The 11,186-nt window shown below is 35.7% G+C and overlaps 1 protein-coding gene across 1 annotated transcript; it reads right to left on the bottom strand.

Moving 5' to 3' along the window:
* Nucleotides 1–1,532: 1,532 nt before the first annotated feature.
* On the bottom strand, nucleotides 1,533–6,870 carry tgm5l (transglutaminase 5, like). Its single transcript, XM_044122563.1, has 14 exons — nucleotides 6,769–6,870; nucleotides 6,483–6,665; nucleotides 6,157–6,390; nucleotides 5,135–5,253; nucleotides 4,846–4,974; nucleotides 4,262–4,439; nucleotides 4,000–4,135; nucleotides 3,800–3,903; nucleotides 3,444–3,686; nucleotides 3,277–3,339; nucleotides 2,973–3,185; nucleotides 2,436–2,593; nucleotides 2,192–2,328; nucleotides 1,533–1,895 (listed from the first exon to the last, which is right to left on the bottom strand). Exons 1-14 carry the CDS (start codon nucleotides 6,773–6,775, stop codon nucleotides 1,742–1,744), a joined length of 2,058 nt encoding a protein of 685 aa, XP_043978498.1. The 5' UTR covers nucleotides 6,776–6,870; the 3' UTR covers nucleotides 1,533–1,741.
* Nucleotides 6,871–11,186: the final 4,316 nt, after the last annotated feature.

The following is an 11,186-nucleotide window of genomic DNA, read 5'->3' on the forward strand; positions in this document are numbered from 1 at the left end:
AAAAGTTCTGACTGACAACTGAACAACTTAGCTTATTCTGATTATGATCAAAGCACTATATGTTTAACGGCATTCAAAATACAAGTACATCAGAAAAAATACAATATCGAATAAAAGTGCAATATCTCATGCCAGTCATCTCAGAAAGTAAAGTTCATATTATATAGAATTATCTTATACTTTTGATGATTATGACTTGCAGATCATGAAAACCCAAATTTCAGTGTCTCAGAAAATTTTAATACTGTGGAAAGGGACATTATTGGAAAAGTGTGGTGTCACACCCTAATCAACTAATTAATTTAAAACACCTGCAAAGGTTTTCTGGCCCTTAAAGTCTTAACTCTGGGTCAATACACAATCATGGGGAGGACTGCTGACCGGAGCGATGTCCAGAAGACAGTCTTTGACACCCTTCAAAAGGACGGTAAACCACCAAAGGTCATAGCTGAGGACACTGATTGCTCACCATGTATTGCTCACACTGATTGCTCTCTATGCATTTTTGCATTCATATTTAAACATCCAGTTTTAATTTGTCTGATGCAATATTCTGAGATGCAGCATTTTGGGTTTTCTTTACTTGTAATCATTAAAATAGTGCAAAAAATAATAGAAGCTTGAGATATTTTTTATTCTATTTGTAAGATGGCTGTTTCATGTTCTGAGATGACTGGCAAGAAAAATTCCACTTTTACTAGATGTATTTGTACATAGAGTTAAAATAAGATATTTGCATGCTCTGTGTAAAAAAAGAGTATTTTTTAAACTAAAAGATACTCTGTTAATAATCCATTTAGGATTGTCAAAGTTGTATCTACTTCAAAATCCAAAATAAAATTAGTGTGTTCCAGAGATAAACATGGTGCAAAAACATGGAAACAAACTTTCCAAAAAAAACAACAAAAAAACAATCTCACTTACGAATCTGACATGTTGTTATTTTACAGTAATTCTAACTAAGCAAAACCAGGAAAGGTGATATAAGTTACATATTTTTTGTAGTATATGTACATGTGTGTTTTCAGCATTTACTTTTACTTCTAATACAATTAAACATGTTTATATTTAAATGAATAGGAATAATTAAGAATAATTATGAAATTGAGATTTCAAACTAACGTGTTTTATTACACGATGGGTTGCACAAAAAGTGGAATAAGTATTACTAAATAACATTCAGTATTTTATAGATTTGTATGATATCCTACTTTGATTTAACATTTTCTAGACTGGAAACATTTAAAGTTCTGCATTTTAAATGTCAGATTATTCTTTTTATAGCAAGGAAAAACTTTTAGGACAATGTTATAGAAAAGTTAATAATGTGTATAAAGATGGTAAAGATCACAACACCAAATGTTTATTGTTGCAATCCAGATTACAAGTATTACTGGCTTTGTACTTAATGACCAGTTTATTCATTTTGGAAATGTCTCCCTCTTTAGGGCAAAAGATTAGTTACAACCAGGTAACTACAAATGTCTGCATACTGTTTTAGTGTATGGTTTTCAGAAGAAATACAATACATGTTGCATATATTTAATTTTATTTCTGTATTCAAATATATCAAATGTCACAAAAATCTCACTTCACAGTTCTATGTGTAGAAGAATTCTTCACACATCATTATCAATATTCCACAAATACATAAATAGCAAAAAATAAATAGTAAAATAAATAATATTTACATATTTTTCATTCACTGTAATACACAAACAAGTGGGAAGTTTTGCACGAGCTAAACACTGTTTACAGAGACCATCTTGAAGCTTCTGATTGTGATGTTAGTGTCTGAAAGCGACAAACTGGCTTGCAGCATCTTTACACCTGCCATGCTTGGGTTTAAGGTTATGGACTGGGTTGCTTTTCCTCCTGGATGAAGTGAGGGCATCCTGCAGAGAGACAAGAAACACCATATTAAATACATGACTTGCAAAGGTTTGAAGACAGAAGGCTTAAGGGCTTGGTTCTTTTATTTTTGGCACATTGTTCTTTATGACTTCTTTCAAACATCAGTCGCACCCACATTCCTTCAGAATAGACACACAGTTCTGTAATGTAGCTTTCAATGACATTCCTTTGTGCGACATTCTCTCCTTTGTTAATATTATAATGTACTGCCAGACATGTGAGGTTAAGCATTCACCACATGACCAAGTCATTAAAAATAACAAAACCAGAATCCTACCTGAACTGCTCTTTGCCAGCAATTAGCCCGGCCCCAGCTACAGTCAATAATCCACTGACTGGGTGAGAAAACGAGTTGGTGAAAGTCACGAAGGCAGTGAGCTCTTTGTTTGGCACAATGGCATTTTGCTCTGCAACCTGCATAAAAATAAACAGTAGGTAAACCCAGAAAATTCACCAAAAATGTACTCTGCAACTTCAGGGTTTTAAAAAGCCAAAATGTTTGATGGGAATATTATAAGTACCTGGATAGTGAGGCCTGAGCTGGCAATGTTGAACTCCTCAGAGGCAAGCACCCGTTCACTGGTGGCCATGTCCTCCAGGACAACTGCCAGGTTGATGAGGTCGTCTCCCACAACATGTTCATACTGCGCTGGAAGGATATACTCCTGGATGACTTTAACTAGAAACAGGGAGAAGCCAAAGAAATAATAAGAGGGTTTGTAAAAATAACCAGCAAATCTGTCCACAATAGATTAGGGATGTGGCTTTCATAATGTGGAACAACATGTAGCGATAATCAGATTTTGATACTGTTCACAAGGTAAATATGAAGCCAATTTAGAGCTTTAAGATGAGCTGTGAAATAAAGCTTTTCTTCAGTAAAAACATTTTATTCTTTAATTTAATTTTACAACTTTTACTATGAAACTTAAGTGCTAATAAAATGTACAATTTGAGGGGCCAATAGACAATTTTTTTTTTTTTTTTTTTTTGTGAAGACAATAGAAAAAACAAATCCTAAAGGACAGATATGTAGATGGGACGAGTAGACTATTTACCTTCCAATGGTGCCAGTTGCATGACACCGTGTTTGTCCCAGAAGGTTTCGGAGGGGCTGTGGTTGTACTCTTTTGCCTGAGCATTCAAATGTACTTTCATCATCTTGGGTATTTTCTGCTTGTTCATAATTTTCACCAGGCAGATGATTGGTTCCCCCGCAACAGGATGTTTAGCCAGTGTCAAGAAGACCATCACTCCCTTGGATGCAGTAGCTAAAAAAGGAAGAAAACCAGTGTGAAGTGAGATGTTGTCCTCAAAGAATTAACTTTAAGCTGTAATGAAATCTCTAGAATTAAAATGTACCTCTGCGTAGGGTTGAGTCATTTGAAATTGTGGAGCTTTTTGATGAAAGTGTTGACGTAGGACCTGTTTTGTAAAAGAGTGCAATAAAGAGGTAGATTAAAATCCTTCTATTTCACAAGATTAGCTTCGGTGGAAATGCACTTGTATGTTTTGTTTGGGATTCCTACTTTTTATCCATTTGTAGTCTCCTGTGATGTTCTGCATTCTAGGATAGCCAATGGCTTTGGTGCAGATTAGGGATCCAATTTTCTCTGTGTCTTTGCTGAAGCCAACCACCTGGTCATGACTTGATAAGATGATCGTGTGCACATCAGCGTTCACTTCAGCATAGACAAATGGGATGTCATAAATCAGGTCTGTACGCTGATTCCTGATTCCTTTGACTGGAGCTGGTCCACAGCAAAACACTCCTATGCAGGGAAGATAAGAAAGAAAAGGTCAAGTAAAAGTTCAAAAATCCTTAACACAGAAAAAGAAGTTTAAAAAAACAAACAGAAAAAAAAAAGCTAAACCTCTCACACACCTCCACTCCTTTCCTGTGGGGTTGGGTCAAGAACCTGCCAGCCATCCATCTCTGGCCCAAGATCACTGCGACTCATCCAGCACTCCACCCACACATGAAAGTTCCTATTCAAAAAGTTCAACATCATGGTGGTTAATTAAAAAAATATAGAAAGATGAGCAAGGACTCTTACACATATCCAGATGTTGATCACAACTGACCATATGCTGTCATTGCTGCGGTTCAGCTTCTGTCCTGTTTCGCTGTAGTACTCTTCAATCACCAGGTTGCCATTGGTGTCGTGAGCGGAATTGAAGTTTGTGACGACACGGCAAGGAATGCCGAGAACTCTCATGACTGAAAGTTGTAATAAAAGCATAGACATTTACAGACAGGTAAAAATATTTTAACATTCTTGTCCATAGACAATATATACAATATATACAATATGTATTCTTTTTTTTATCGATTGGCTATAATTACCTGTGCACATGACTGCTGCAAACACCCAGCACTGTCCATACTTGACTGGGCTGTAACCAGACTTGACCCACAGTCTCAAGATGTCCCCACTTCCTGTCCACTTTGAGGGACTGACACCCTGTTTGAAGTCGCCAGTCCATTTCCCTTTCAGCACACCACGATCATCCTCAGAGTTAATCTAAAGTCAAAACACAAGATCATTTTTATTGCCAACCTGACTCTTTACACCCTGAAAGTGATGAGCAAATGTGGAAATGACATGCAGAATGTTCTAAGATAATTTGACTGACAGTGGCTGCTTGATGAAAGCCATAATTACAGTGTGCTGTGTCTGATGACGCTTTTGAACTGAGATCTTGCCAAGATATGTGTGACGCTTTACAAGAAACACAATGTCTCAGTTCTGCACACCTGGTTTTATTATGCAAATTATAATAAAACCAGGTGATATTAAAACTTGTCTTTTTTTATTATCCACAGCTCAGATAATAAAACCGAGCTGTGGGAAGAGACACTGTTTGGATGGGATTTGTTCCTAATTTGTACTTTTTGGCGTGTTGTTTCTGAAGTCTGTTTACACTCACCATGGCAGAAACAATGCGGCTGATGTAGACAGGGTTGGATCTGTTCATGTAGTCCTTCTTTCTGTTTGTTTGATGCTGGGGGCTGACTTTGAGCAGATCCAGACAAGCTTCCAAAACCCCAGGCTCATACTGTGCAGAGAAGGGGGAAAAAAGCAATAAAAAATTAGACTTTATAGGCTCCCAAATGTTGCAGTTTGTTAACACAAGCACTAGTGAAAGGCATTCCATTTCTGAGTTAGCCCAAAATCTGTTATATATATGTTCTGATAGGTGGGAAGAGCTTACATACCAGATCAAAGGACCAGGGTCTTGAGACAAGATTGTTTGGGGTCCCCATAAAGAGCAATCCAGAGTCACTCAGAACATATTCCTCCCTCTGGTCCTCAAATGGAATATAAACTGCATCCTCTGAAAAACAGAAAACTTTTCATTAGAGCACTGCAATATCTAATAGTTCAGCTGAAATGGTGTGTCTGCCCCTATTAGCTCTGACTTCTGCTGAACATTTCTCCAAATGATAATAAAGATGTAAGTATTAAAAAGTGCAACTGAGCAGAATACTAACTAAATGTTGCACCAAAATGTATGTGTTGCGGAAATTACTTGTAAGTAACATTAGAAAAACAAGCAAGTAACTGCAGTTTTTTTTTAACCTTTCCTATTTTTAATTCATGTCTATTTTAAGTTTAAGTGCAAAATAATATCCACCTCCAAACTTAGTAAAACTATTTAGAGCCATCTTTTGAACTAGTACCTGAATAGTAAAGAGTAATGCATACAATGAAAAGCCTTTCTTTGTCAGGGGGAGTGTCTGTTAAATTTATGTTATGTATATTAACATTTTGAAAAGCTATTAGTATTCATATTTTGGTATGGGAGATGAATAAGAACACTAAGTGATTGTGATGTCTTTAACAAAGGATACATCTCTATACTTAATAGATTGGATAAACATTATATTAGAAAAAACTAAAAGTCAATTTGGTTTATTAAGGCATATTTTTTTATTCAGAATAAATATGAGTAAGCTCTTAAGATCTGTGCTTGTCTTTGAAATTACAAATTTTATTCATTTCAAAATAAAATTACAACTCTGATTCAATAGTAAAATAAAAGCTAATGGTTGATTGGAAACCACCTTCGAAGCCTTATTCAGAAAGATATGTTTGTAAAATAAAAATAGCAAGTTCCATTTTGATTGACCTTCTCTAACTGCAACGTCAGCACCAGAAAAATTTTCAGTCTTTTCCAAGAAGGAAAAAGTAAACCAATTAAACTCTGAATGCAGCAATTATTTTGACCTCTACTCACCAGAGCACCAAGGGTTGCAGATCAGGATGAAATCTCCCACCACAAAACTCTTCCGGCCATCTTGAGTGAACACATACAACTGAAATTTGTAGCATCCCACTGGGGCAGAAGCAGGAGAGGAGACGGTGATGGAGAGTTCCTGGAGGTTCAGGTTGCTTGGGTCAATGTAGGCATTCCAGCGGGTGGATGGGTGCTTTTCAGAGAAAGTGACTGGCATTACTGCGTAAAGACGACCTGAGAAAGCAAAGGTAAAACATAATGATAAATAAAAGCACAGAATTTTTTTTTTTTTATGTTTTTACCAACTACTATAAGTCTAGTAATACCTAGTGTAACTTTAATCCTCAGAGAATCCATCTGGGGGTTGAAGGGTCGGCCCTTTAGCTTGACGCTGATATTAAATGGGGCCCCTCTTCGCACCACCAGTCCTTCAGAGTTTCTGAAGCCATTCGTCCTGTGTCGCTCCAGATTTTCAGACAGTTCCAGGTTGACATGTTGAATGCCAAAGTCTGCAACAAAAACCACAAGTCAGTTAATGACCACCATAAATGCAGTCTGAAAACAGAAATAAAAGAGAAATATTGAGAGAGCTTTTTTTCAGACAAATCTCACCTTCCATGTGTCTGTTTGTCTGCCTCAAAGCAAAGCAATGTGTTGCTGCAGAGGCTTTCTCCCATTATATAGACCTTAGCTCCTCCCTTGGCCGGAGCGAATGTTCTTAATGTCCTGAATACATTAAGAAAGGGAGCTGGTTTTCCTTGATTGTTGCTAAGGCTTTCAGGTCATGCAGTACCAAAAACAAGCCACAACATGACACTCCCCTTTACGCAGTTGTGCGCCATTTCAACTGTTTCACTTTGCAAAGTACACAGACTCACCCATCTGGCATAAGAACATTGAGCTATGTTAATAGTTTGGCTCATGTGAAATGTTTCCAAATGTTACAGTACACCGAGACCTAAGGGAAAGGAGTTTGTGTTAAGTGAAGAGAACCTAACACCTTTAATTTATTTTACTTTTTTGGGGTTTGTGAAGTCATCTTATGCATATTTACATACCTGTTGACACTATAGGTGTACTATTTTTGAGAAGTGTTTAATATAACAATGTAAAAATTGAAGGTCTCATGATAATTTGCAAAATATACCAATGTTTTCAAAAAATGATTGAAACTGATTTTTTCTATTATAGTTTATTACAGAATACACTTTTGGTGCACCAATAAACTGCTTTTATCTGGATCTTAAAATATTAAACATAAATAAACATGATAATTTAAATTTGAATTTTTTTTATTATGTTTTTGTTTATAGACCTACTTCATGTTATCTAGTTTAAAAATTTAGAGAGACCAATTAAGCTGACAGTCATGTTCTTACACTGTGAGAGGAAGCGGGAGACCCAGAGAGAACCCCTGTTCACACAGAATGAACATGTAAACTCCAAGATTAAAGACTTCAAACCCAGGACTTTGTTACGGCAAGCCAACAGTGCTACCAACTGTTTCACCATGCAGTCTTTATTTACATATTTGCTGCAAAATGATTCAGTATTGTAATGATTTAGTACATTATCTGTAGAGAATCAAGGGATGGGTAAACTGTCAGCATGTGAATTCCACCCAAACATGGAAAAATGGGAGACACATTGCAGACACTGACTTTAAGCAAACAAATGCTGCCTAAATGAAATATACTTGACAGATTTGCAAATTGTTTTACCATTAGCTAATAATGCTATTAATTAAAACAATTTTTTGCTGATTAGTTTAGACAGACTGCTCTCAATAGACCCTTCAAATCAATAAGAAGTTTTCTGAATTTCTTCTTCTAAGTGAAACAGCAACATTCTGCACCACCCAGGACACATTTTAGTGTCCTGGGTTTTAAAGTCTCACATTGACTCCTTCTGCAAACTTTATATAGCTCTTTGTCAATGTCATGTATAATTTTGACCTTGTGGGGATTAGAGAAAATTTAAAGTGATTTCAAACTTGCGAACTCAGTTCCAGTTTTTAAATATCTAAAGTGTAAGTTATTATGACCGTCCTGCCCATTTAGTGTACTTTAGTGGTTATTTTTAAATAACCATTGGAAACCGGATGTACAATACAAAGTCAGTTATGCATACTCAGTATTTTCTTAACTCTTATGGTCCTATCAACACAATCCTTAGAGAGGAAAATGTAATGTAAAGACTTGGCTTAACACAAGCGTGGGAGTTTGATTATAGGTAATTGTTCAGTGACGCAGAGGCCTACCCTCCACAAAAAACACAAAAAAGTAAAACTGGTTTTACAAGTTTAATTCATGAGATGCAGTTGGTACTGATAATCACGCACATTGAGAGGGGTAGGAGGCATTTTTGAACAATGAGTGTCAACTCAAAGTCACGCCATTCTTATGTCTCAATATCACCTTATCGTGACATGAAACAGTGTTACAATTGACGGGCGCATTGGATGTGAATTTGCTCCCAAATATGGAGCCAGAGATGACCGGATGTTTTAACTTAAGGAATGTCTATTTGAAAGATGAAATAATAAAGTAGAAAAAATGGAATTCCGATTAGATCGCAAATGAGATGCTAGACTTTTGTAAATCAAATCAAATCAAACTTTATTTGTATAGCACATTTCAGCAGCAAGGCATTTCAAAGTGCTTTACATCAAATCAAACGCAAAAACACAATGCAACATAGAATCAACAATAAAAACACAACATCAAGTCAGATTCCGTCAATAAATTTGCAATTGATTACGTTTCAAATGCAACTCTAAACAAGTGGGTTTTTAGTTGAGATTTAAACTGCAAACTCAAATTAGTGTTGTGGGCTAATTTGAAATGTTTCTGCCACATACACATATACTATTTCTTAATAACTGCTTAAAATATCTGATCTCATTTCATATAATTGAGTTTTATTTTTTATATATTTAACGGGTAAAATGAGGCAAACTGTTTTTATTACTTGCTTTTATTTAGTTTTATCAAAACTGTGTTTTTTGTATTTTGATCAATTTTAACTTTTACAGAAAGCAAATTTTTAATCAATCAATCAATCAAGTTTATTTGTATAGCACATACAACAACTGTTCAAAGTGCTTTACATCAGAAAAAACACAAAAATCAACACTTGAAACATTGTCTAGATTTAAAGGAACTCAGTGTTTTGTTTGTATTCCAACTTTCTGGACGTTTGTTCCAAATTTGTGGTACATAAGCAGAATGCTGCTTCTCCATGTTTGGCTCTGGTTCTTGGGACGCAGAGCAGACCAGAACCAGAACCAGAACCAGAAGACCTTCATGTATCGTGCTGCTAAGCTGTTCAGTGACTCATAAACTAACAATATTTTAAAGAGCTATACCCGGAGTTAGTGCAATGTCATCTTAATGTCACAAGTATCTTTTGTTTATTTTAACAAAACCTCGTAGCTCTGATAGCACTGATAAAACTGCTAACATTTGATATATGCATTTCTAGGTCAAAAACAGCAAACTAACTAAACTGACACAGGTGAGGAGAATAATCATAATGGTAAAATTGTACGTCGTCCCTTCTGTCAGATACATTGTACAAGTTCTGTCTCAAACACAAGGAATGGTACAATCTCACGCTCTGCTGACGTCTGTGGCACTATAATTATTGGAAGTCAAACCACAACAGCCCGTGACACAAATTTGATTGAGACATGAAGTTCCAAATTCCTCTGATGACTTGGAAATGTTCCCTGTGTTCAACGAAAAGACAAGTTTAACTGCTGACGCAATCTTCAGTGTAGCGGCAAACTGTCTTTGAATCAGTGATTAGGATGTTACCACATTCAGCCATTCACCCATTTAATCAAACATCCACATACTGATGGTGGCTAGCTAAAGACAATCGCCGAATAGAAATATCTAAGGCGGTTTAGATGGAACTAATTTTGATGAAATTATGAGCATTCTCGTTATTTTTCACTAAAAACTTTCAGGTGTCCATTAGGAAGATGAAGTTGGAGATTAATTCTATTTTCACCCAATACATCAATTACAAAAGTTTATTAATAAATCATATAGCACCTTTTCATAGACAGATGTCATAGATTCCTCTACAAAGGGGTCAAGTAAAATATACAGTAGTGTATAATAAAAGAAACACAATATTTATGAATGCTAATCATAAATACCCAAGACTAACATACAGCTTCTTGGAAAAAATGCCTCTAGGTGTGTGTTAATTGTATCCACTGAGCCCAAACTTATGAGGAAAATAAGGGATGTAATTTCCCAAGTCTGGGTGAAAAATCTGTCACCTCTAGTAGTAGTCTAACAGCAGAGACAAGCCAATCCCCTTTATATTATATCAGCTAAACAGACCATAACAGTAGTTGAATCGAATTAGTTATCTCAAGTTTAATTGTTACGTGTAATATCAGACATGACAGTCTGGGACAATAAAGTGTTAGCTATGTCTGATTTTAGCTGCAAGTAGTTGTTATTATCAATAGAAGAAAGTTTTAGGAAGATCATTTCTGTTTGCACATTTTAAAATACTACACTTCATTTTTTAACCAATGATACTTTAAGGCTGAATACATGACAGTGGTTAGTGCAAGGCTGCAAAAACAATTATCCAGGCTTTTAAAGATAAATACAGAACAGGTTTTGCTGAAACAGGATGTTTTTTTTTCACCCCTCATTAAATACTGTACAACCGTGATACACCTTCAGGCACTAAACATAAATCTTTTCAGTACTTGTGTTCCAGTGCACACCCATTTTTTTGAATACTGCCTGCAGGAGTTCACAATCGTTGGGAACATTCGGTATTATGAGGGCTTGTTTATATCAAAAAATCACGCAAAATGTGGGTTTATCAAAATGAAATTTAAATATCCTTTCGGCCTTTGCACAATGTCTAATATATATATATATATATATGTGTGTGTGTGTGTGTGTGTGTGTGTGTGTGTGTGTGTGTGTGCAAAAATGCAAGTACTTAGATCAACTAAATAAGGTACTGTATATAAACGTCAGAGAATTAGAAAT

This window comes from Gambusia affinis, linkage group LG07 (assembly GCF_019740435.1).
Source record: "Gambusia affinis linkage group LG07, SWU_Gaff_1.0, whole genome shotgun sequence".
Classification (NCBI taxonomy): Eukaryota; Metazoa; Chordata; class Actinopteri; order Cyprinodontiformes; family Poeciliidae; genus Gambusia; species Gambusia affinis.